Here is a 23546-nt window from a genome sequence, read left to right as displayed (position 1 = left end):
ACCCCTTAATTCTTTACGAAGGAGGCCTTCTACAAGACAGTAGCCGGATGCATTTAACATCTACCCAAGATGAGTATTCTTATCGAGACACCATCTCTAGTCTTTACTCAACCAAGACTCTCAAGACAGGAGGTGTTTTAAGTCGGAGTTGCCATCTCCTAGCCTTTGCCTAAAAAGACGTATCCTACAAGGCAGTAGGATATGAAGCAGATTGTACTGGGTTACATGTTACCAGAAGCAGGATAACCTGACCTGACCGATTTTTCTAAATATATATATATATATATATAAAGAAGGATTCTTTATATATATATATATATATATATATATATATATATATATATATATATATATATATATATATATATATATATATATATATATATATATATATATATATATATATATATATATATATATAAAGAAGGATTCTTTATATATATATATATATATTTTTGAAAGATGACATCTTGTATGAGAGTATATTATATATTATTTTAAAACATCAAGAAATACAGTTTCTCTCAATACAAATAATATTATTTTATAAGAAATTTTCGCTGGGTTATAGATACCAGCATCATCAGCTTGTAAAATGTTACAATAATTTTTAATCGTTATAGTTTATATAAAATTGTTACTATTGACGTCAGCGGTTGAATGGCTTCTTTTGATTTTTAAATTTTAAAAATGGCGTCCAAAACATAGTTTTTACATATTGGCCTTCATCAAGGTTAATTCCGCCGTTTCGCGCAGAGCACATGTTGTTTTGTATTTCTAACGCCTCTCTAATTTTTCTTTCAAACTTTTTATTTTCTACTTTTAACGTTCTTGTTTTTTCCCAAATAATATTTTCTTTGCAAAAGGTTTTATGATATGCTAACGCAGATTGATTAGGCTTGTTTTCATTAATACTCTTCTGATGTTGATGCATCCGCGTACTTACCTGCATTTTTGTTTCACCTATGTAGACTTTGGAGCAGTTGCATTTTATTATATACGTTCCAGGTTGGCTGTTACTTGGTAGTTTTGTTTTGTTTTTTGATGTTAATAAAGATCTTAAATTTGGGTTTGATTTAAATACTGCTCTGTACCCTGCTTTTCGGAATATTTTTCGAAGTTTTGGTGAAAGGCCTGGTACCCAAGGTAAAGACACTACAGGAAGATTGTTGCATTCTGATGGAATTTTGTTTTTATTTTGTCTTTTTTGATGGAATTGGTGTGTAATATTCCTCAATAGCTTTTCATCGTACCCATTTTCAATAAACATGTCAATTAAAAAATTTATTTCGTTTTGCAAATGATGTTTACTACAGATGGAGTAAGCTCTGTGGAGAAAACCTTTAAATATAGCTGTTAAAATATTTGGATCGTGATTTGAATGCGGTTTAATTTGAATGTTAGTGATTGCCTCTTTTCGATATACTTTGTACTCATATTTTCCTAGTGTGTTATTTGTAATGGTTATGTCAAGAAAGTTAAGCGTTTTTGTTTCGTTTTCAACTTCAATTGTGTATTGTATTGCAGGATGTTGTTGATTTAAAATATCTTGGAACTGTTTTGCTTGTTTGATGTTAGGAAATCTTGCATGACTATCGTCAACGTATCTTAAAAATGATTTTAGATTAAGTGCCGGATTTTGTGTCAAAGCCATTTTAATTGCATTATTTTCATGGAATTGTAGAAAAGATTCCGCGAGAACAACCATGAAAGAAAGTCCGATTGGTCCTGAGTTTTCCATTACGTGAATCTCATTGTTCCAATGAAAATAACATTGATATAAGCAAAGTTCTATGAGTTGCTTTATTTCAGGTATACTTAGTTTTGTTAAGTTTTTATATGATAAATTGTTACTTAATTGTTCTAAAAGTATAACGGTGGCTTCTTTTAACGGAATTGACGGGTACAAATTTACAACATCATAAGATACTTGAATATCATTGTTGGCGACATTCCAATTTTCAGCTTTTTTTATAAAGTCAAAAGAGTTTTTTAATCGTGTCGGATTTTCATTTAAGACTGGTTGTATTATCTTAACTAAGAATTCTGAAATTCCGTGGTTTGGTGTGCCAATGGTAGAGATAATTATTCTCATAGGGTACGATTTTTCCGGTTTATGAGCTTTTATTACTCCATACATTCGAGGTGGGATAGGATCACTTGGATATATTTTTTCGTATTCCTCTTTAGAAAAACGCTGTTTTTTATTTAGTTTTGAAGGAAATCTTCTAATTTTTGCCGCGTAACTGGCAGTAGGGTCTTCACTAATAATTTTTAAATTAAAAGATTTCCTTCAAAACTAAATAAAAAACAGCGTTTTTCTAAAGAGGAATACGAAAAAATATATCCAAGTGATCCTATCCCACCTCGAATGTATGGAGTAATAAAAGCTCATAAACCGGAAAAATCGTACCCTATGAGAATAATTATCTCTACCATTGGCACACCAAACCACGGAATTTCAGAATTCTTAGTTAAGATAATACAACCAGTCTTAAATGAAAATCCGACACGATTAAAAAACTCTTTTGACTTTATAAAAAAAGCTGAAAATTGGAATGTCGCCAACAATGATATTCAAGTATCTTATGATGTTGTAAATTTGTACCCGTCAATTCCGTTAAAAGAAGCCACCGTTATACTTTTAGAACAATTAAGTAACAATTTATCATATAAAAACTTAACAAAACTAAGTATACCTGAAATAAAGCAACTCATAGAACTTTGCTTATATCAATGTTATTTTCATTGGAACAATGAGATTCACGTAATGGAAAACTCAGGACCAATCGGACTTTCTTTCATGGTTGTTCTCGCGGAATCTTTTCTACAATTCCATGAAAATAATGCAATTAAAATGGCTTTGACACAAAATCCGGCACTTAATCTAAAATCATTTTTAAGATACGTTGACAATAGTCATGCAAGATTTCCTAACATCAAACAAGCAAAACAGTTCCAAGATATTTTAAATCAACAACATCCTGCAATACAATACACAATTGAAGTTGAAAACGAAACAAAAACGCTTAACTTTCTTGACATAACCATTACAAATAACACACTAGGAAAATATGAGTACAAAGTATATCGAAAAGAGGCAATCACTAACATTCAAATTAAACCGCATTCAAATCACGATCCAAATATTTTAACAGCTATATTTAAAGGTTTTCTCCACAGAGCTTACTCCATCTGTAGTAAACATCATTTGCAAAACGAAATAAATTTTTTAATTGACATGTTTATTGAAAATGGGTACGATGAAAAGCTATTGAGGAATATTACACACCAATTCCATCAAAAAAGACAAAATAAAAACAAAATTCCATCAGAATGCAACAATCTTCCTGTAGTGTCTTTACCTTGGGTACCAGGCCTTTCACCAAAACTTCGAAAAATATTCCGAAAAGCAGGGTACAGAGCAGTATTTAAATCAAACCCAAATTTAAGATCTTTATTAACATCAAAAAACAAAACAAAACTACCAAGTAACAGCCAACCTGGAACGTATATAATAAAATGCAACTGCTCCAAAGTCTACATAGGTGAAACAAAAATGCAGGTAAGTACGCGGATGCATCAACATCAGAAGAGTATTAATGAAAACAAGCCTAATCAATCTGCGTTAGCATATCATAAAACCTTTTGCAAAGAAAATATTATTTGGGAAAAAACAAGAACGTTAAAAGTAGAAAATAAAAAGTTTGAAAGAAAAATTAGAGAGGCGTTAGAAATACAAAACAACATGTGCTCTGCGCGAAACGGCGGAATTAACCTTGATGAAGGCCAATATGTAAAAACTATGTTTTGGACGCCATTTTTAAAATTTAAAAATCAAAAGAAGCCATTCAACCGCTGACGTCAATAGTAACAATTTTATATAAACTATAACGATTAAAAATTATTGTAACATTTTACAAGCTGATGATGCTGGTATCTATAACCCAGCGAAAATTTCTTATAAAATAATATTATTTGTATTGAGAGAAACTGTATTTCTTGATGTTTTAAAATAATATATATATATATATATATATATATATATATATATATATATGTATGTATATATATATATATATATATATATATATATATATATATATATATATATATATATATGTATATATATATATATATATATATATATATATATAAAAGGATTCTTTATATATATATATATATATAAATATATATATATATATATATATATATATATATATAAAGAAGGATTCTTTATATATATATATATATATATATATATATATATATATATATATATATATATATATATATATATATATATATATATATATATATATATATATATATATATTCAATCAGAGATAGAATGCAGCCAGGAAATAAAAATGTCATTCGATTGCCATTAGTTGAACGTGATAAAATAATTATGCCACTACTTTATATAAAATCAGGGCTTCTGAAAATTTATGTTAAGGCGCTTCACAATGACTCAGAGTCGTTTATGTACTTACGTAACAAATTTCCCGATTTGAGTGACGCTAAGGTGAAAGAAGGTATATTTATAGGTCCTCAAATAAAAAAGACTTTTACTGACATCCACTTTGAAAATTTACTCGGTGGAATAGAAAAAATTGCATGGATGGCATTTAAATTCGTCGTTGCTAATTTTCTCGGAAATAACAAGTCTGTAAATTTTGAAGATGTGGTTAAAAATTGCATAAATGCCTAAAGAGATATGGGATGCAACATGCCCCTCAAAATTCATCTCCTTGACTCGCATCTTAATTTCTTTCCATAAAACCTTGGTTCTGAAAGCGACAAACATGGTGAATGCTTTCATCAAGATATAATGATAATGGAGTAGCGTTATCAAGGTCGTTGGAGTGCAACAATGTTAGTGGATTACTGCTGGATACTTCAACGCGATATACCGAACGTTCACAAGTGTAAATCCAAAGCCAAAAAATATAAACTAGATAATGTTTATAAGTATCAAACTTTATTTTAAATATAAAAAATTTTTATTTTTACTTGTCTTTATTTGAATTTAAAAATAAAAAAAAGTTTACACATAATATAACTATAGTTAAAAAAACCATTTTTAGGATTTAATTTGCTACGTTTTAAATTTATAATCACGAAGATAAATTAATTATTTAAAACAATTATAATATTTCACTTAACTTACAAAAAACAAAATATAATATTAAAATAATGATATATTAATAACTTAAATTGCTTAAAATTATATTAAATCATACATGTAAATCATTATAGTAATATATCACTTTAAAGATTTCCATGTATTATATTATATTAAAATTGATTTAGCATGCATAAATGCCTTATCTCAAAAACTGAGGGTAATAGAAAGAAATGGCTAGCATATTTGAAATCAGCATATTTAATTTTTCTGTAAAAACTACCTAGTTGACAAGATTTCTACAAAAAAAATTTATTTGTTTATTAGTGTAATTGTTTTTGCTTTTTTTGCCAGTATGTATTTATATATCTTTGCCACAGAGTAAATGATGTGGATTGTGAATCATTAACTATATAAATATCTCATAAAATAAAAAAAAATTTAAAAGTCTTATATAGACCACTAAAAGGTAATTATAATAAATTTAAAAACCAGAAATTATTTATTACCGGAGCTCATTCAAATCACGTTTACTATTATCGAGTAATTTTAGTTTGAATCTTTGAAAATTAAAAGCATTAACCACATTAGGCGTTTTATAAATATACTTTTGCAGTATATTATATTTCTCCTAATTTACAAACTAAAACCTTTTACAAAAAGACCCAGACTATAACTTTCTCTACGGAAATCTTCACCTTAGGCAAATTGATTTTGAAGTAGACGAGCATGTGGACGTTTTCTTCACCTTGGTTTTTTCATTTGGTTAAATTGTGCCTCCTGATAAGAGCTTTTGCTTAGAACATTTTTTTAGCAATTTGAGTCATTTAAAATTAAAGTTATGGACCTTTTTTTTTAAAAAAAAAATAATTTTGTCATCTAACTACTGATAGATACGCATCACAAACCATATATTTTGAGGAGCAACATTTTTTTGAAATCCATTTGCATTTCATTAAAGTATAAGTATGAAATGTGCGAATACACACTCTGTTAAAGTATAGCCTGAAAACAGGAAACCAGCCTTTTCTTTTATACAAGAAAACAAAACTAATTCTGAACAGAAGATATAACACTTTTAACAATTAGTGAATCTGCAAATTTCAAACAAAGATCTAATAAGTAAACAGTACATACCTTGTTTTTGACAAAAGTTCAACTTATTTGTTTAAAAATATTATTGCAAAAGAGAATAAGCTATCAACTGAAAAAAATCATTGTGTCTTTTATCTCAAAAGAAATTTAGAAAACTAGTTGGTTTATTTAAACATTTTAATAAGCTTTTTGCTCATCTAGTTTTGTTAAGTTAAATAACATGAAAATTCACAATCCAGTAGATAAACGTTAGATTGATAACCGAGCAGATAAAATTTCGATTAACAACCTGGTAGATAAATGTTCGATTTACACACTAAAACAAAACGTGTCTACTAGACGGAATTTGAATTTTTGAATATTGTAGTCAGCTTTCAAACTAAGCGGCTTGATCAAAGACATTATAATCAAGTTAGAGAACAAAAATACTAAAGAATTATTAATTAAAAAAACAGAAATTATTGGCGAACAAATTAATTTATTAGAGATGATACATGGTTTTCATATTTTTTGTGCAGATCTCAATATACCATTTAATCTATTATGCTAATAGCTGTTTATAACTTAACTTATTTTTTTGCTAACTTTAAAAGTGAATTGAATAGCCGTACAGTTTTAAATCTTTCTTTCAAGTTTTAAGGCATTTTAATCGGAGACGGGAAAATTTTCCCAATAATGAAAAGTTATATGCAACTTCATTCTTAGATCCAAGAGTTCGCAGTTTCAAGTTTATATCAAACACAACAGCAAATGTTTTCTTACCCTTCCTTCTGTTTATTCTTTCTTCTTTTCCATTTGTCCATGTCTGCATTAAAAGATATTTCTTGAAACGCAGATGAGCCCTGACCATGGTTAGAACAATCATTTATTTATACATATTTATTTATGCAATAAGTGAGTGCCTTTATTAGATATATATATATATATATATATATATATATATATATATATATATATATATATATATATATATATATATATATATATGTATATATATATATATATATATATATATATATATATATATTTAAATAACTTAGAATAAAACTACAATAAATACAACTTATAAACTACAATAAATCTGTTTATCTAATTAGTATTTTACTACTCTACAAAATTAACAAGGGTTAGAAAATGTTAAAGACTCTCTACGTTTTGTCATTATTAGGTAAGTAGCCAGGTATCGCAACATTGGCTAAGGTTCCGCCACCATTTTTTAAATTAATGACTATTATCGCATAAAACAGTTGAGTAACTGCTTTGCCGCCAACTGTATTTTATTGTACAATAGACTTAAACCAGATTTAGCTAAAAATATGTCTTAATACATTATAACGTTATTTTATGATTGTAGTTTCCTTTTTATTTTATTTTATTTTTTTGTCCCATTATAACTCATCAAATATTAATAGCATATGTTATTAAAAAAATTACCTACTACATAGTTTTTTTTTGTTTACTCTCTTGAAATTCTATTTATTCAATTTGTACTGAAAAAAATAAACTGTCCAGTAACATTGTTGTACACGATTATAATTTTAACCCTATTTAAACTTTTTTTACAATCCAAAAGTTTAAACTAAAAAGGTTTTGTTCTAATCAAAAGTTTAACATGGATAAATAGAGATAATATTAAGCATTTGGTTAGAACCAAAAGTACATAGAGATACAAAAACAAAATACCTAATATATACGTATGTATGTAGGTATTTATGCATGTATTTATGTGTGCATGTATGTATGTATTTAAACAAGAAGTTCACGCCGTCTTCCTTACCGTGACGCAAAAATACGTCCAGAATTCGTTTCGAACTCTGATCTCCTGCTTGTTAAGCAAGTGCTCTAACCACTGCACAGTGGGCCAGTAGGTGGACAAAATGGGAAAAATTTTAGTTGTCTAATCTTGAAAACCTATTTAATTTTAGTATCTACATATATTAGGAGAAATCTATTGATAATTTATTTATATTAAATCCCTTAGTTACCAGGACTCTAAGCATTTGAATATTAAGATAAAATAAAAAAATAAAAAATTATAAATAAGTAATTAACGGTGACATCAACGTTGTGTTATATTTCAATTACATCTACGTTTTTGAAACAAAAAATTAGTACATGTTATTCTAGAGTATTTAGAGATAAGAAAAACCAATGTGTGAAATAAATTTGTCATAGCATGTTATCTCAGTTATACTTTGAAAATCACAGATTAAAAAAAAAATTTCTTAAGAAACTTATTTTTTGCCGCACAATAACTAATAATTACCACAATTTGCCATGTGTTGTCTTATATTTATTTGAGCTATATGGTGCTTCAATCGAGTTTTAATTGATTGCTCGTCCCCTTAAATCCCCGTTCAGATTTTATGTATGTTTTAACTTGGTTGCTATGGTACTAAATTTTGCATAGCAACAACTCATTTTTACATTAACGTTGTTTTAACAGTATTTTACTTGCGCTAAATACACAATATTGGGGGTATGTATTAAAATGAGATTCAAAATTCTTATGAGGTTAACTTTTTTTGGTTACTATGGATACCTTACTTTGCATAACATAGCAACAACATATTTTCGGTAGTTGTTAGTAATTTAATTACTAACACTGACAGTAATTTAATTACTTTTAATTTTAATTACTAACACTTGTAGTAACTTAATTACTAACAAGTATTAGTAGTCCAGGCGGCATATAAATTATAACATTTTACTTTTAAATACAAAATGCTTGTTACAATAATTATTTGGATATGGTTTTGTTAAACTTAGACTTTCATAATTTTCTCCAAAAAAACAACCTTAGTATTTCAAAACAAAATATTTCTGAAGATATATTAAAATTTATTCAGCCAAAATTTGCTGATTTTAAAGACGTTGATTTTAGACATGCTGTTCAACGATTTGTTTACTTGTATAAAAAAAAGTGGAAATCTGCAAACTATACTGTGAAAAATTTTGAAAAGAAGTTTGTGAACTGGCTTAATGAATATTTAATTGTCAGAAAAAAAGACAATGAACCAACTGCAAGTAGACGTGGTCGAAAACCAGTTGCATTTGATAATAGTTCTAATAAAACTAAAAAACGGCGTGTATCTTGTTTAATTGAATCTCATTCATCCAATGAATTATTTTTTGCTGCTAATAAAAAATTTAGAGATGAATCTGTTGTTATTGCTGCCAAGAATGTTCTAAATATATCAAATACAGATAAAGTAACGAAATATTCAGCAGACGAAGCACTGGCTTTAATAATTGATGCAAGTCTGACAAAAGCTTCCTATCAATTGATTAGAAGCGGAGCCTTGGAAAAGAATATAACATCTACCCCGCTTACAATGATGTCAGAGATGCAAAATTGAAATGTTATCCTGCAAACATAACAGTGGAGGACTATTCAGCTTCAGTTCCTTTAAAAGATTTAATGACTCATACTTTGCAAAGAATCTGTGCAGTTCAGGAACCTGTGCTAAGGCACTTGATATTGAACGAAAAAGCAATAAAAACAATGACACTAACGTGTAAGGCTGGTTTTGATGGTGCTACTGGCCAAAGCATTTATAAACAAGTTTTATCAGAACCCGACATTAACAAAGATTTAAAGCGTGAAGAATCATTATTTATTACTTGTCTTGTCCCATCGGATTTGACTGGATTTAACAACAGCAACGAAAAGGTGCCTATTTGGAGAAATCAAAAGTCGTCCTCCACAGCCTATTGTAGACCCATAACATTTGCATACAAAATGGAATCCAAGGAATCTGTGATTGAAGAAGATCAGTACATTAAAAGTGAGATAGAAAGCTTGGGTATGATTTTATTAGAGGTTTGCGGATCTTCTATTGAAGTGAATTGTATTTTTGAACTTACAATGACTGATAGGAAGGTTCAAACAATATTATCTGAAAAAAATAACTCATACCAATGCTGTTCAGTGTGTGGTGTCTCTCCAAAAAATATGAATAGTCTTGATATCCTTAATATAGATTATACTAACAGAGAGTTCAAATATGGTCTTTCCAGTCTTCATGCATGGATTCGATTTTTTGAGATGTTATTGCACATTGCATATAAAAAAGAAACAAGAAAGTGGCAAGCAAGATCTAAAGAACACAAAGAAAAGGCATCTGTAGCTAACCAAAAGATTCAGACTGATTTTATGAACAAAATGGGACTTGTTGTTGATTTCCCTAAAAGTGGTGGTTCTGGAACAAGTAATGATGGCAATACCTCAAGGCGTGCTTTTGCAGCATATGAACAAACAGCTGAAATTCTGGGTATTGACCAAAACCTTATATTCAGATTTTACATTATCTTGGTAACGCTCTCTTCAGGATATGAAATAGACTGCTTAAAGTTCAAGGATTATTGTTTTGACACTTTTAGACTATATGTGTCCTTTTATCCATGGTATTACATGGCTCAATCAGTTCACAAAGTATTGATACATGGACATGACATAATTAAAAGCCTTACATTACCCATCGGATTTATGTCAGAGGAAGCTCAAGAGGCTAGAAATAAAGACTTTAAATCTTATCGCGAAAATTTCAGCCGAAAAACATCCAGAAAAGCAACAAATACTGATCTTATCAATAGACTCCTAGTTTCCAGTGATCCTGTTATTTCATCATTGCGTAAATCAACATCACACCAAACAAATCATAAAGCATTTCCTTCAGATGTTTTACAATTACTTAAACAATCTTCAAACGATATTATTGTTTTATAATTTTTTGATGTAATTTAAAATTGATAACGTTTTCTTGCACTATTTTTTGCTATTATTATTCCTAAAACATTATTTACCTAAATACTCAATTTTTATTCAATATAGGTGGGTCAAAAATCCGATAAGATATTCAAATATCAATTTACCACTTTGTAACTAAGGAAAGTATCCGGTAACTAAGCAATATAAGTATCCATAACAACTAAATTTAAAAAATTATCACTTTTGTAAGAAGTGTGATCTCATATTGGTACTCATGTCAAAGTTAGTGAATATAGCACTTATAAAATATCTGCAGATAACAAAAGTAGGTTGTTGCTAAGCAAAATAAAGGTATCCATAGCAACGAAATAAAAAAATATTACCTTCTTAAAAAGCGCAGACATCATATTAGTACTCATACTAATTTTAGTGAATATAGCTCTAATATTAAATTAGTTATGAATTTTGTCCAGTAAAAGTGCATTCTGGCCCACTGTGCACTGCGCCACGGCCGCTATTTTATAAAAGTTTTATACTGTGTTTTTTTAATTTTTATGTATTAAAGTTGAATCATTTTAATGTTATTCGTGTGACACTTCATTTAAATAATTATTAATTTATGAAATGATTTTAGTAAGAAAAATTATATTTAAATAGGGATGCATAAAAAAATACCTAAGGGTATTTTGTTAGTGTTTTTTGTTTACTCTTTGCATGTAACTTATATAAATATTTTCATATTGCTTTGGTTCCATTATTATTCATATGGTATGATATTCAAATATAAAAATCAATTAAAAATTAAAGCATTATTTCATATTACAACTTTCTTTTGCAATAAATTAAAAGTTTCCATTCAAACATTTTGTTCAAAATTTACTATTACACGACTTTATTGTGTAAAATTAGTCCTAATTAGTCGTGAGAGTCGACTAAATCAACTTAATCGATTTGGGAGACACTTACGATTATATCAACATTATTATAGTCCTAACAACACTATTTATCAATTAGTACTGATATTATTTTTATTAATTTTTATTCAAATGTTCATGTTTATTAGTAATTATGGGATCGTGGCTGCTTCTGCAAATGTTCCAATTGCATTATGATATAGTTTGTAATATAGTTGTATATTAATATTGTTTAGCTGTGGGCAATTGTAGCGGAAATGTCTAATTCTCAAGTTAAGCTCATTAAAAAACGATTTAATATCAACCTTGGCCATTACCATAAAAACCTATGGGGCTGTTATGTTTTAATAATCAGCGCTTGATTTAAATTATCTATTTAATGAATTTATTTAAAAAGATCAAAAAGATAATGTCTAGTATTCAAAGATTTTAATAGATAAACAAACAATTAAAATCACAAAAATTGCAATATAATAAAAAATACTGACAACTTATTTATTTATTAAAGCATATTTTAATTTTATTTCATAGATTTGTTACGATTTTATTGCAAAATTATTTTACATCACTTGACTAAAAATAATTAATTACGATAAATATTTTAAAAACCATGTTAGAGGCATTGAATATAATACAGAAAAACATTTTTTTTTTTAACATCTTTACTACGAATTAATTCTTTTATAGTTGGAAGACCCATTCTAGATCTGCAACCTTAACTCCAGTTGTAAACACGGTCCTAAATAACTATATTATAACTGTTTAAGTACTACATTCGCTCAAAAATATTGATTTTATTAGTTTGATATGTTCACTGTTTTCATATGACATTAAATGACTGTTTCTCTGAAAATATTGAGGAAATAATAACTAACATATAGTGATGACCTATGTATTGATAAAGATTAAATATATGATGCATATTGCAATATTGTACTAAAAGTCTCTCTTACAGCGCTGATTTTTTTTTTGAACGGTTTTCCAAAGGTATATCAGTTTTAAAAAAGAAACTTAAATACAATATTAACTATTGCAATATTACTAAAATATAATTCAATGTTATTGCAAAAGTTTGTCCTTTTTTTAGGTTCTATATAATATGAGTCTATAAAAACAGTCGTTAAAATGTATATACCTTAATTAAAAAATAATAAGAAAATTTGAAAAGATGCAAAATTGAGTGCATGTTTCAAAACACATTCATTAAAATGTCTTAAAGTCTTAACATAAACGCTTTTTAATCTCTAAAGATTTAAAAAAATGGTTTGAAGACAATAAATGGCATCGAAAACTTGTTTTTTCTAAGAAAGCAAAACAAAATCTTTAATATGCTATTGCGAAATGTAGTTTTCCTTTGCAGAACGCATCTATTTATACCCACTTGCACAGCTCTGAGAACGGCCTTTCCCATCGTCAGTATATAAGTTAAAGCCAAAATTAGTCTTTTTTTAAAGTTATAAACTAATCCAAAACATGACCAGAAGCCCCTTTTTTTAGAGAATTTTAATTTGTTTTGCGCTCTCCCGCGTAAATTACAGCACGCTAGTCATATAATGGATCCCGCAGATATTTAATGTATAAAGCTAAAAATTCCTTATCAAGTGGATTAAATAAATTTTTAATTTTTATTTTAAGTTATACAACATTATTCGTTGAAATATTAGCATTTAATTAATTAGATTCATACCCATAATGCTCTGATTTGATTTCATTTATAATAGTTATCATAAAAAACGATTTACTATAAACGTTAGTCATTACTCTCCTTGTGGAAGATTTTTTTTTTTTGAATTTTTTAAACAACTTTTGTTCTGCTAAAACCCACTGTGGCATGTGTAAAACCCACTGTGGCATGTGTAAAACCCACTGTGGCATGTGTAAAACCCACTGTGGCATGTGTAAAGCAATTTTCTAGAGCATTCTTTGAACTTTGATAAGCTTAAATAATTTAAAAACCATAGTAAAATAGGCGTCTTAATCATGCAGGTTTAAAGACAATGAAACTTGCTATGTATTCAGTTGAGATTTAAAATAAAACCGAGGTTGAATACAAATCATTTGTAATTTGTTAGAGTCTTGTAAAGGTGGTATGACAAAAAAAGAAGGAATGAAAAATAAGCAAAATGATAAAAGACTTCTGTAGTCAATTAATTTAATCATTGGTGCAAGGTAATCAAAATATTATTGGCTTATTAATACAGGTAAAAGCAACAAGATAAATATGCAAAATATCATTGTTATATTTAGATATATATATTAAACATAATCATATTATTAAACAAATTATTAGGAACTATATAACTGATATACTATTATGAGTTTATTGAGGATTTTTTTTTCTTCTTATAACGAGTTAAAAGTAATGTAACAGTAAAATTCGACACAAGAGAGAGTTAAAAATAATGACCCATGCCGAATCTTAATAAGATCAACTTTTAAAAGTTATAGAATTTAAATAAGTAAACTTGGAATAAAGTCCGTTAAAGATACCGATGTAATTAGTTATGTAATATGGAGAGTTAAAAGTTTAGAAATGAAATTTTTAGAATTGTTTAATCCAAAAATGTTTCCTAAAATCTTTTTAAAAAAAATTTATATCATTTTTACCGCGGTTATTTTTGCTTTTACGTTTTAAAAGAAAATTGTAAAACAAAAAAAAAATTATAAAATATAAAAAGAAAGTTTTATGATTTATTTTTTTTATAAATTTTTTTAAAAGAAAGAATTTAAGTATGTGGAAACTTCTTTATACTATTCGCATGTTCTTAAGTTTTTGAGTAAATATATTTGAATTTGATTGTCGTTTATTTAAGGTTAAGGTATTAAGGTTTCAAAAAAGTTTAAACGAGCAAAATTTGGAGTTTACCCCACGCTTGAAAGTAGTGTCGTAGCTAAGGTAAAATAAGAAATTGTCATTAGGATCTCAATTTTTTAAAGATTTTCCGCTAGGTATAACTAAAGAAAAAAAATAATTATTTTTCAAAAGGGCCCTAAATTTGCGGCCGCGGCGCAGTGGTTAGAGCGCTTATTAATATGCAGTAGATCCAGGTTCGAACTTTGGACATATTTTCACGTCACGGTAAGAAGGGAGGCGTGAACTTCCTGGTTAAATACACTTCCGCGGCGCTCTGTGACAAGACATGGATATACAATGATAAGAAATGTGACATGATAAGATGATAAGATACAATGATAAGATACATGATAAGATAGAATGATAAGAAATGTGACAAGACATGGACATACAATGGATAAGAAAAATAATAGTGATTTTAAGAAAAATAACGACTCTAATATCGAAACAGATGAATTAGTTATATCAATAAATATGGTTCGTAAAATCTTTCAAGAAATGTTTATAAAACAACAAAATGACATTTTAAAAATTATATCTGGAAACCTAAAGTTAACAAATGACAGAATTGACATATTATTAAAAGAAGCAAACAATTCAAAAGAAAAATGCGATTTGTTAGAAAAGGAAAATGGAAAGTTAAAAGCCGAATTTAAAATATTATGTGAACGAATGAAAATCTTGGAAAATGTAAATAAAGATATAGAAGAAAGTTTAACGGTCACATAGGACATTCAAGAAAAAAAAAGTAACGGAGCTGGAAAAAAAAATTAATAATAAAAATAGCCTTAGAGGTGAAAATATAAAGTTAAGGCAATTGGAGGACAGGCTTAGGAGAAACAATCTGCGAATTGATGGAATTACCGAAAACGAAAATGAAAATTGGGACGACACTGAAAAAAAAGTAATAAGTTTATTTGAAAACAATCTTTCTCTAAGTAATATAAATATAGAAAGAGCTCATAGAACTGGTAAAAAGGATGGTAACAAATCAAGGACAATAGTCGTTAAATTACTTCATTATAAGGACAAAGTTAAAGCGTTGCATGCTGCTAATAAGCTTAAAGGTTCCGGAATGTACATCAATGAAGATTTCTCCTTCGAAACAAATGAAATAAGAAAAAAATTAGTGGACGAAATGAAGTTACACCGAAAGAATGGTAAATATTCAATTATTATTTATGACAAACTTATTGTTAAAGAATTTAAAAATAAGCAACCCAGCTATTAAAAACTATATTCTATATTTTATTATTACTCTTATTTAAAATGGCTGACGATCCTCTTTTAAAAAACTTTGAACTTAATTCATTACTAACTAAAAAATCAATACTTTTAAAAAAACATTCTGATCCGGATATCAATTTTTTTAACAACGATTTAATAAAAAATATTAACCCATTATATTATAACGTAAATTCAAAAAATATAATTGAAGGAATGGAGAACGACTCGTTCTCTATTCTTCATGTTAATATTAGAAGTCTACAAAAAAATTTTGATTCATTAAAACAATTTTTGTATAAAGTTAATATGAATTTTCAAATTATTTGTCTCAGCGAGACATGGTGTGATGATAAAAATATCGAGAACAATTATAATTTCCATTTACCAAATTATAAAGTGATTCACCAAATTAGGACCTCGGGCAAGGTAGGCGGGGGTTTGTGTATTTTTATTAAAAACTCACTATTGTACAAAGTTAATTCAGATTTAAGTTCAACCACTAATGATTATGAGTCATTGTGCATTGAACTCGTTAATAAAACCTCCAAAAATATAATAATCCATGCTTTATACAGACCACCTTCAGGTTCTATTAAAGTGTTTGAAGACCACATTAGAAACGTCATTAAAAATAATTATATTAAAAAAAAAACTGTTTACATGGTTGGTGACCTGAACCTCAATATTTTGGATTATGAATCAAATAAAAACATTAAACAATTTTTTAACGTCATTTTTGAAAATACCTACATTCCTGTCATCAATAAACCTACACGCATAACCAACAAAAGTGAAACTTCGATAGATCAAATTATCACCAATGACTTCATAAATATAAAGATAAAAACAGGAATATTTAAAACAGATATTTCTGATCATTTTCCCATATTCATCGTTGTTCAAAAATATAGTAAAAGTGACTGCCAAAAAAATAAAAAAATAAAAACAAAAATAATAAACGACTCTTCAGTTAACCATTTTCATGACCTTTTATCAAGTGTTAAATGGGATGACTTGTTATTGAATCTAAACGCTGATAAAGCCTACGATATATTTATATCAGAATATTATAAATATTATAACAAAGCATTTCCTAAAATTACAAAATTAGTTAAATCAAAAACGTTATCAAATCCTTGGATGACTAAGGGTATCCTTAAATCTTCTAAAATAAAACAAAGATTATATAATAAATTTCTTAAAAAAAAAACCCTACGTAATGAAAGCAATTATAAAATCTACAAACGACTCTTTGAGTCAATTATAAAAAGATCAAAAAAAAACTACTATTCAGATCAACTAAAAAAGCATTCAAATGATCCTCAAGGTACTTGGCGCATAATTAACGAAGTTATTGGTAAAAATAATCCAGAGAGAAATAATTTTCCAAAAATTCTTAAATTCAAAGACAACTATGTTATAGAAAAAGAATAAGTGGCTGAAGCACTTAATAAATTTTTTATTAATATTGGTCCGTCTTTAGCATCAAAAATTGAATCCTCTAAGATCTTCTTTGATGCATACTTAGTCTCTAATAAAACTAATATTATGCCTAATCATAATCTAACTGAAGAAGAATTACTATGCGCAGTCTCTTCGAATAAGCTCAAAAAAAGTATAGGCGTCGACAATATGTCGACGCCTATACTTTTTTGAGTATAGGCGTGGTAACATCATTATAAATTCAATAAAACTGATTACAATCCCGCTTTTGTGTATCTTCAACTTATCTTTAAAAGAGGGAGTTTTTCCAGAAAAAATAAAAATTGCGAGGGTGGTCCCTATTTTCAAATCAGGCGATCCTAGTGACGTTACTAATTATAGGCCGATCTCTGTTCTTACATGTATTTCAAAAGTTCTTGAACGAATTATGTATAATAGACTCTATTCTTTCTTAATCCAAAAAAATATTTTATACAATAAACAATTTGGTTTTAAATCTGGTCATTCTACTGATCACGCATCTTACATCTTGTCCACGATATATTTAAAGGTTTCAATGAAAAAAAATATACTTTAGGTGTCATAGATCTAAGTAAAGCCTTTGATACTGTCGATCATTTAATTCTTTTGTCCAAACTCGAGTTCTATGGCATCAAAAATTCTAACTTGGCTTGGTTTAAAAGTTACTTGTCTAATAGGAAGCAATATATTTCTTACGATGGTGGTAAAACGGATAATATGATTATTACATGCGGTGTTCCCCAGGGATCAGTTCTAGGGCCCCTTTTGTTTCTAATTTATGTCAATGACTTATATAAATTTTCCAATATTTTAAACACAACTTTATTCGCCGATGATACGAATTTGTTTTATTCTCATGAAGACATTAATATTTTATTTTTAACAGTTAACAAAGAACTTGATAACCTAACCCAATGGTTTAAAGCCAATAAATTATCTTTAAACATTACTAAAACTAAATACACATTATTCCATCGTGTTCATAAAAAAGAAAATATTCCACTTAAACTTCCAAATCTTTTTATTGATAAAAATATAATAAAAAGGGAAATATCGTCAAAGTTTTTGGGCGTAATACTCGATGAAAATGTTACATGGAGAGAACATATAAGTGTTGTTGAGAATAAGGTTTCTAAAAATATTGGTATACTGTATAAAGCTAAACAGGTCTTAAACCAATCTTGTCTTAAATACATATACTTTTCATTTATACACTGTTACCTAAACTATGCTAACATTGCTTGGTGCAGCACCAATGTTACAAAGCTAAGTAAACTTCTATGTAAACAAAAACACGCCATTAGGATTATTACAAATGAAAATCGCTTCTCTCATTCAAAAACACTTTTTAGTAAACTTAATATTCTAAATGTTTATAATTTAAATCTCTATCATGTTCTTATATTTATGTTTAAACTTGAAAAAAAAATGGCACCATATTTATTCAACTCTTTATTTAAAAAAATAAATCACATATACAGCACAAGATTTTCAAATAATAACTATACTCAATCCAAAACCTACTATTCTGCCACTAAATACTCAATGACAAACCGAGGACCTAAACTCTGGAATACACTTTTAAATAATGATCTTAAACCACTTTCTTCGCTTAACCAATTTAAAACTAAACTTAAGCAAAATCTTTTACTAAACGACAATGAACTAAATTTCTTCTGAAGCGTTTAAAATGAGAGTACTATTATTAATGATTTAGTATTAATAATTGTTTATTACTAAGATTGTCTATTCTAATACATAAATATGATAAATAATCTTGTCTCTAGTCTTGTTTCTGTTTATTTTTTTTATTTTTTTTTTGTTTGTTTTTTCTTCTTTATTGTTGGTCTTTTTAGTAAGTAAAGTAAACTTAAGCATTAATAAAAAAAAATAATTTATAGCATATGTAACTTTTAAAGTTTTTATTAGCATTGTAATTTACGGTATATTTATTACGGGGCTTAGTGAAAAGGCAACTATAGTCTTCTTTTTGCCCCTGTCATATATTGTTTTTTATTCATGAACATTGTTATTGTAAATACTATTAACGACGAAATATATAACTAAAAAAAAAAAATCTAAAAAAAAAAAGACCGTTAGGTGTGCTTAGGGCACCTAAAAACCAAAAACAAAAAAAAAAAACTTGCAAATAGACGTCCTAAATTCGTTGCCCCTTCTCCGCCGTTTCTGGGGTTGTAAGTAAGACTGGAATAATAAAATAAAACTTGTTAGACGCTTCAACATTACTAAAAAGTCAAGAAACATTTCATATAATAATATATTTTTATTAAAAGATAAATGCTTTATTTAAAAAGAATATAATTGTAGTTTGTTTTTTTATTTATAAATAAGTTATTGACGTTTTTATTTTGTCCGATAACTTCCGCATCACCCGTTATTTATACCCACTAGCACAGTTCTGAGAACGACCTTTCCTATTATTAGTATAAAAGTTAAAGCCAAAATTAGTCTTTTTTTTAAAGTTATAAACAAATCCTAAACGTGACCAAAAGCCCCTTTTTTTAGAGAATTTTAATTTGTTTTGCGCTCTCTCAAATTACAGCACGTTAGTCACATTATGGATCCCGCAGATATTTAATGTATGAAGCTAAAACTTCCTTATCAAGTTGATTAAATAAATTTTTAATTTTTATTTTAAGTTATACAACATTTTTCGTTGAAATATTAGCATTTAATTAATTAGATTCATACCCATAATGCTCTGATTTGATTTCATTAATAATAGTTATTATAAAAAATCATTTACTATAAACATTAGTCATTACTCTCCTTGTGAAAGACTTTTTTTTTTTTTTGAATTTTTTAAAAAACTTTTGTTCTGTTAAACTAAAACCCACTGTGGCATGTGTAAAGCAGGAATTTTCTAGAGCATTCTTTGAACTTTGGTAAGATTAACTAATTTAAAAGTTATAGTAAAATAGGCGTCTTAATCATGCAGGTTTAAAGACAATGAAACTTCCTATGTAATCAGTTGAGATTTAAAATAAAACCGAGGTTGAATACAAATCATTTGTAGTTTGTTAGTGTCTTGTAAAGGTGGTATGACAGAAAAAGAAGGAATGAAAAATAAGCAAAATGATAAAAGACATCTGTAGTCAATTAATATAATCATTGGTACAAGTTAATCAAAATATTATTGGCTTATTTAATACAGGTAAAAGCAACAAGCTAAATATGCAAAATATCATTGTTATTGAATTTTACATTTAAATATATATATTAAACATAATCATATTATTAAACAAATTATTAGTAACTATATAACTGATATACTATTATAAGATAATTGAGGGGTTTTTTTTCTTCTTATAATCTTTAAAAAGAAATTTTATATCATTTTTACCACAGTTATTTTGGCTTTTACATTAAAAAGAAAATTGTTAAAGAAAAAAAAGTTATAAAATATAAAAGGAAAGTTTTATGATTTATTTTTTTTATAAATTTTTTTTAAAAGAAAGAATTTAAGTATATGGAAACTTCTTTATACTATTCGTAAGTTTTTAAGTTTTTGAGTAAATATATTTGAATTTGATTGTCGTTTATTTATTAAGTATTAAGGTTTTAAAAAAGTTTAAACGAGCAAAATTTGGAATTTAACACACGCTTGCAAGTAGTGTCGTAGCGGTGCTCTGTGACAAGACCGTTAGGTCTTCTTGGGGCACCTAAATAACAAAACAACAAAAAAAACTTTCAAAAGGACGTCCTAAATTCGTTGCCTCTTCTCCGCAGTCTCTGGGGTTGTAAGTAAGACTGGAATAATAAAATAAAACTTGTTAGGCGCTTCAACATTGCGAAAAGGTCAGAAAACATTTTATTTGCTTTTTTTAACATAAGTTACTATTACAGTTAAATAATTTATAAGAATCATTACAGATTTAAAATAAATTAAATGTTTATCTGTTTTACATTTTATCTTTTAAGAACATATAGAATAAAAAACTTTAAATTTTATCAGCATTTATTAAGATGAGCTCATCGTCATGATTTTTGATAATCAGCTTAGGTCATTTGCCATTAAAGTTTTTTGACTTTATCGGCACAACTGTTTTGTGTTTTTTAACTTTATCAACACAATTGTTTTGTTTCGAGTGAAAACTAAAATTTCCTTTTATATGTTACAAGTACACTTTTTCTTTTTGTTTACAGTACAACGGTCTACATGTAGATAATCTGTCACTTTATTTTTAGAAAAAGATTCTAACAAAAATAATAATATGCATAAATACGTGTTAAACTATTTTAATATCCAAGGCAAGGGTGAGGTAGCTAGACTTTTGTTTCATTGTAAAGGTGTGGAGTTTGAAGACAATAAAATCAGTTTCGAAGATTGGCCCTCACAGAAGAGCAATCGTAAGATAATTTACACCTAATGTGCGTGTGTGTTTATGCGTGTGCAACCTTTATTATTTTCTTTTTGATAATTTTCTAATCTTCATCAAAATTTAGACGCAAGATTTCCTTTGGGACAAGTGCCAACATTAGAAATTGATGGGCATGTTGTTTGTCAATCTGCTGCTATAAACGTATATTTGGCAGAAACATTTGGTCTTAACGGAGCAAATGCTTCTGAAAGATTAGTCATTAATCAAGTATGTGAGACTCTGAATGATTTTTTGAATGATTATGTTGGTGTTTATAGAAACAACACATTAGACAGCGAGCAAAAGGTAGAATTTTTATTTATAACTAAAATAAATTTTATAAAACTTAATTTTAACTTATACTTTGATTAATATTTACATCGTTTAAATTTTTCTTTGCGCTCTCAAGAAACAAGCTTGTGCAGATATATTTACAAACGATGCAGCTAAGTTAAAGTTATCTTTCCTTGAGAGCTTACTGAAGCGTAATAATGACGGTCATGGTTATTTTGTTGGTGATTCGGTAAGGTTTATAACTTTACCTCTTTTTTATTATTTGTTTGATGCTGTGGTTATCATATACAGCAATTATTATTACATAGAGAATTATATACTGTTTTTATTATATACAGTATGTAATGCACAATTTTATTTAATATATGCAACAACAAAAAAAACTATTATTAGATTGTTTAAATAATAAAATGACATCTCTTAAGTTTGTAAAAGGCAATATAATAAAAGATAAACTTATTATTAAAGTTTTTCCTCTTTTTTTATGTTTAAGATTACTCTTGGAGATTTGGTATTCTTCCATATTACAGGAATGGTCGATAAATCATTTTTAAATGATTATCCTTTGTTAACAGAGCTGAATAATCGAGTAAGACATAGCGCTGAACTAAAGTCATATTTGGATTCTCGAACACATCCCCCAATGCCTTAAAGCATTTATAAAAATTTTGAAATTGAACTTTTTGGGCTTAACTTAAATTGTAATTTTTTTTCTATTTTTTGCGCCAATTAAGATTTCTTACGTAATAGATAGTAAAATAAAGATCTTCACAAAAATTGTTTTTCTTTTGTCAAGACGAGTAACTTAACTACAATAAGCGCGAGAGTGTTACAAACTATGATTAGGCATAATGGCTTTTTCATGCATTGGGAAAAATAAGATTTGCTTAATCTAATCTCGGTACTAAGTGCGTATTTTTAATCACTTTAACTAATGAAAATTTAATTATGCAAAAAGTAGTATGAAACTAAGTGGTCAATCCGCCTAATCTGATCTGGATCTAGATTAGGTAGTTGCACCAAAAAAGTTAATTAATCCAATACCAATAAATGTGTAATTAAATGAAAGAGAATGAAAAATGCTTTCCAACAACACCAATTTTATGATGCTGGCATTATTGGTTCAAAAGTTATTGAGATTTTTAGTTTGTCCGAAGTGCCTCGACATCCTTTGGACTTAATATAGAGAAATAAAAAAAAAGTGAAGCAATTTTCTTTCAAATTTTTTTTTTTTTTGTTCTTTATTACAATATTTAACACAATATTTACAAACATATCAATAAGAAAAATTACATGCAAAGAAATGTCTGTGCAACTTTTAACAAAATTCAAATAATGGTGTTTAAATATAGTTTCTCACATAAACTTTAAATCAATATTGTATAAAAGTAAAATATAAATGAGTGATGACAAAACTGGGTACATCTAAAAGTATATACATATATTTTCAATTGAGAAAATTACTTTTTTTAGTTTT

The 23546-nt window shown here is 27.5% G+C and overlaps 3 protein-coding genes across 4 annotated transcripts; 2 read left to right on the top strand and 1 right to left on the bottom strand.

Moving 5' to 3' along the window:
• Positions 1–649: 649 nt before the first annotated feature.
• On the bottom strand, positions 650–2140 carry LOC136085239 (uncharacterized). Its single transcript, XM_065806528.1, has one exon. The coding sequence runs from the start codon at positions 2138–2140 to the stop codon at positions 650–652; it is 1491 nt and encodes a 496-aa protein (XP_065662600.1).
• A 231-nt stretch (positions 2141–2371) lies between these two features.
• LOC136085238 (uncharacterized) lies at positions 2372–3862 on the top strand. The gene has a single exon (XM_065806527.1). The coding sequence runs from the start codon at positions 2372–2374 to the stop codon at positions 3860–3862; it is 1491 nt and encodes a 496-aa protein (XP_065662599.1).
• A 10048-nt stretch (positions 3863–13910) lies between these two features.
• Positions 13911–22846, top strand: LOC100214004 (glutathione S-transferase). Of its 2 annotated transcripts, none has more exons than XM_065804644.1 (5): positions 13911–14017; positions 21603–21764; positions 21861–22081; positions 22185–22298; positions 22563–22846. In XM_065804644.1, exons 2-5 carry the CDS (start codon positions 21629–21631, stop codon positions 22719–22721), a joined length of 630 nt encoding a protein of 209 aa, XP_065660716.1. In that variant the 5' UTR covers positions 13911–14017; positions 21603–21628; the 3' UTR covers positions 22722–22846. The 2 variants fall into 2 exon arrangements, with proteins under 2 accessions (XP_065660716.1, XP_065660717.1); XM_065804645.1 differs by lacking the exon at positions 13911–14017 and adding an exon at positions 20432–20568.
• Positions 22847–23546: the final 700 nt, after the last annotated feature.

This window comes from Hydra vulgaris, chromosome 09, assembly GCF_038396675.1.
Source record: "Hydra vulgaris chromosome 09, alternate assembly HydraT2T_AEP".
Taxonomy (NCBI): domain Eukaryota; kingdom Metazoa; phylum Cnidaria; class Hydrozoa; order Anthoathecata; family Hydridae; genus Hydra; species Hydra vulgaris.
The sequence above is the reverse complement of the archived record's forward strand: the minus strand, read 5'-3'. Positions and strand labels throughout refer to the sequence as shown.

Coding starts and splice junctions, on each gene's coding strand:
- LOC136085239 (XM_065806528.1), bottom strand. CDS start 2,140: ATGTATGGAGTAATAAAAGCTCATAAACCGGAAAAATCGTACCCTATG.
- LOC136085238 (XM_065806527.1), top strand. CDS start 2,372: ATGTATGGAGTAATAAAAGCTCATAAACCGGAAAAATCGTACCCTATG.
- LOC100214004 (XM_065804644.1), top strand. CDS start 21,629: ATGCATAAATACGTGTTAAACTATTTTAATATCCAAGGCAAGGGTGAG. Junction 22,082..22,184: donor CATTAGACAGCGAGCAAAAG/GTAGAATTTTTA, acceptor TGCGCTCTCAAG/AAACAAGCTTGTGCAGATAT. Junction 22,299..22,562: donor GTTATTTTGTTGGTGATTCG/GTAAGGTTTATA, acceptor TTTATGTTTAAG/ATTACTCTTGGAGATTTGGT.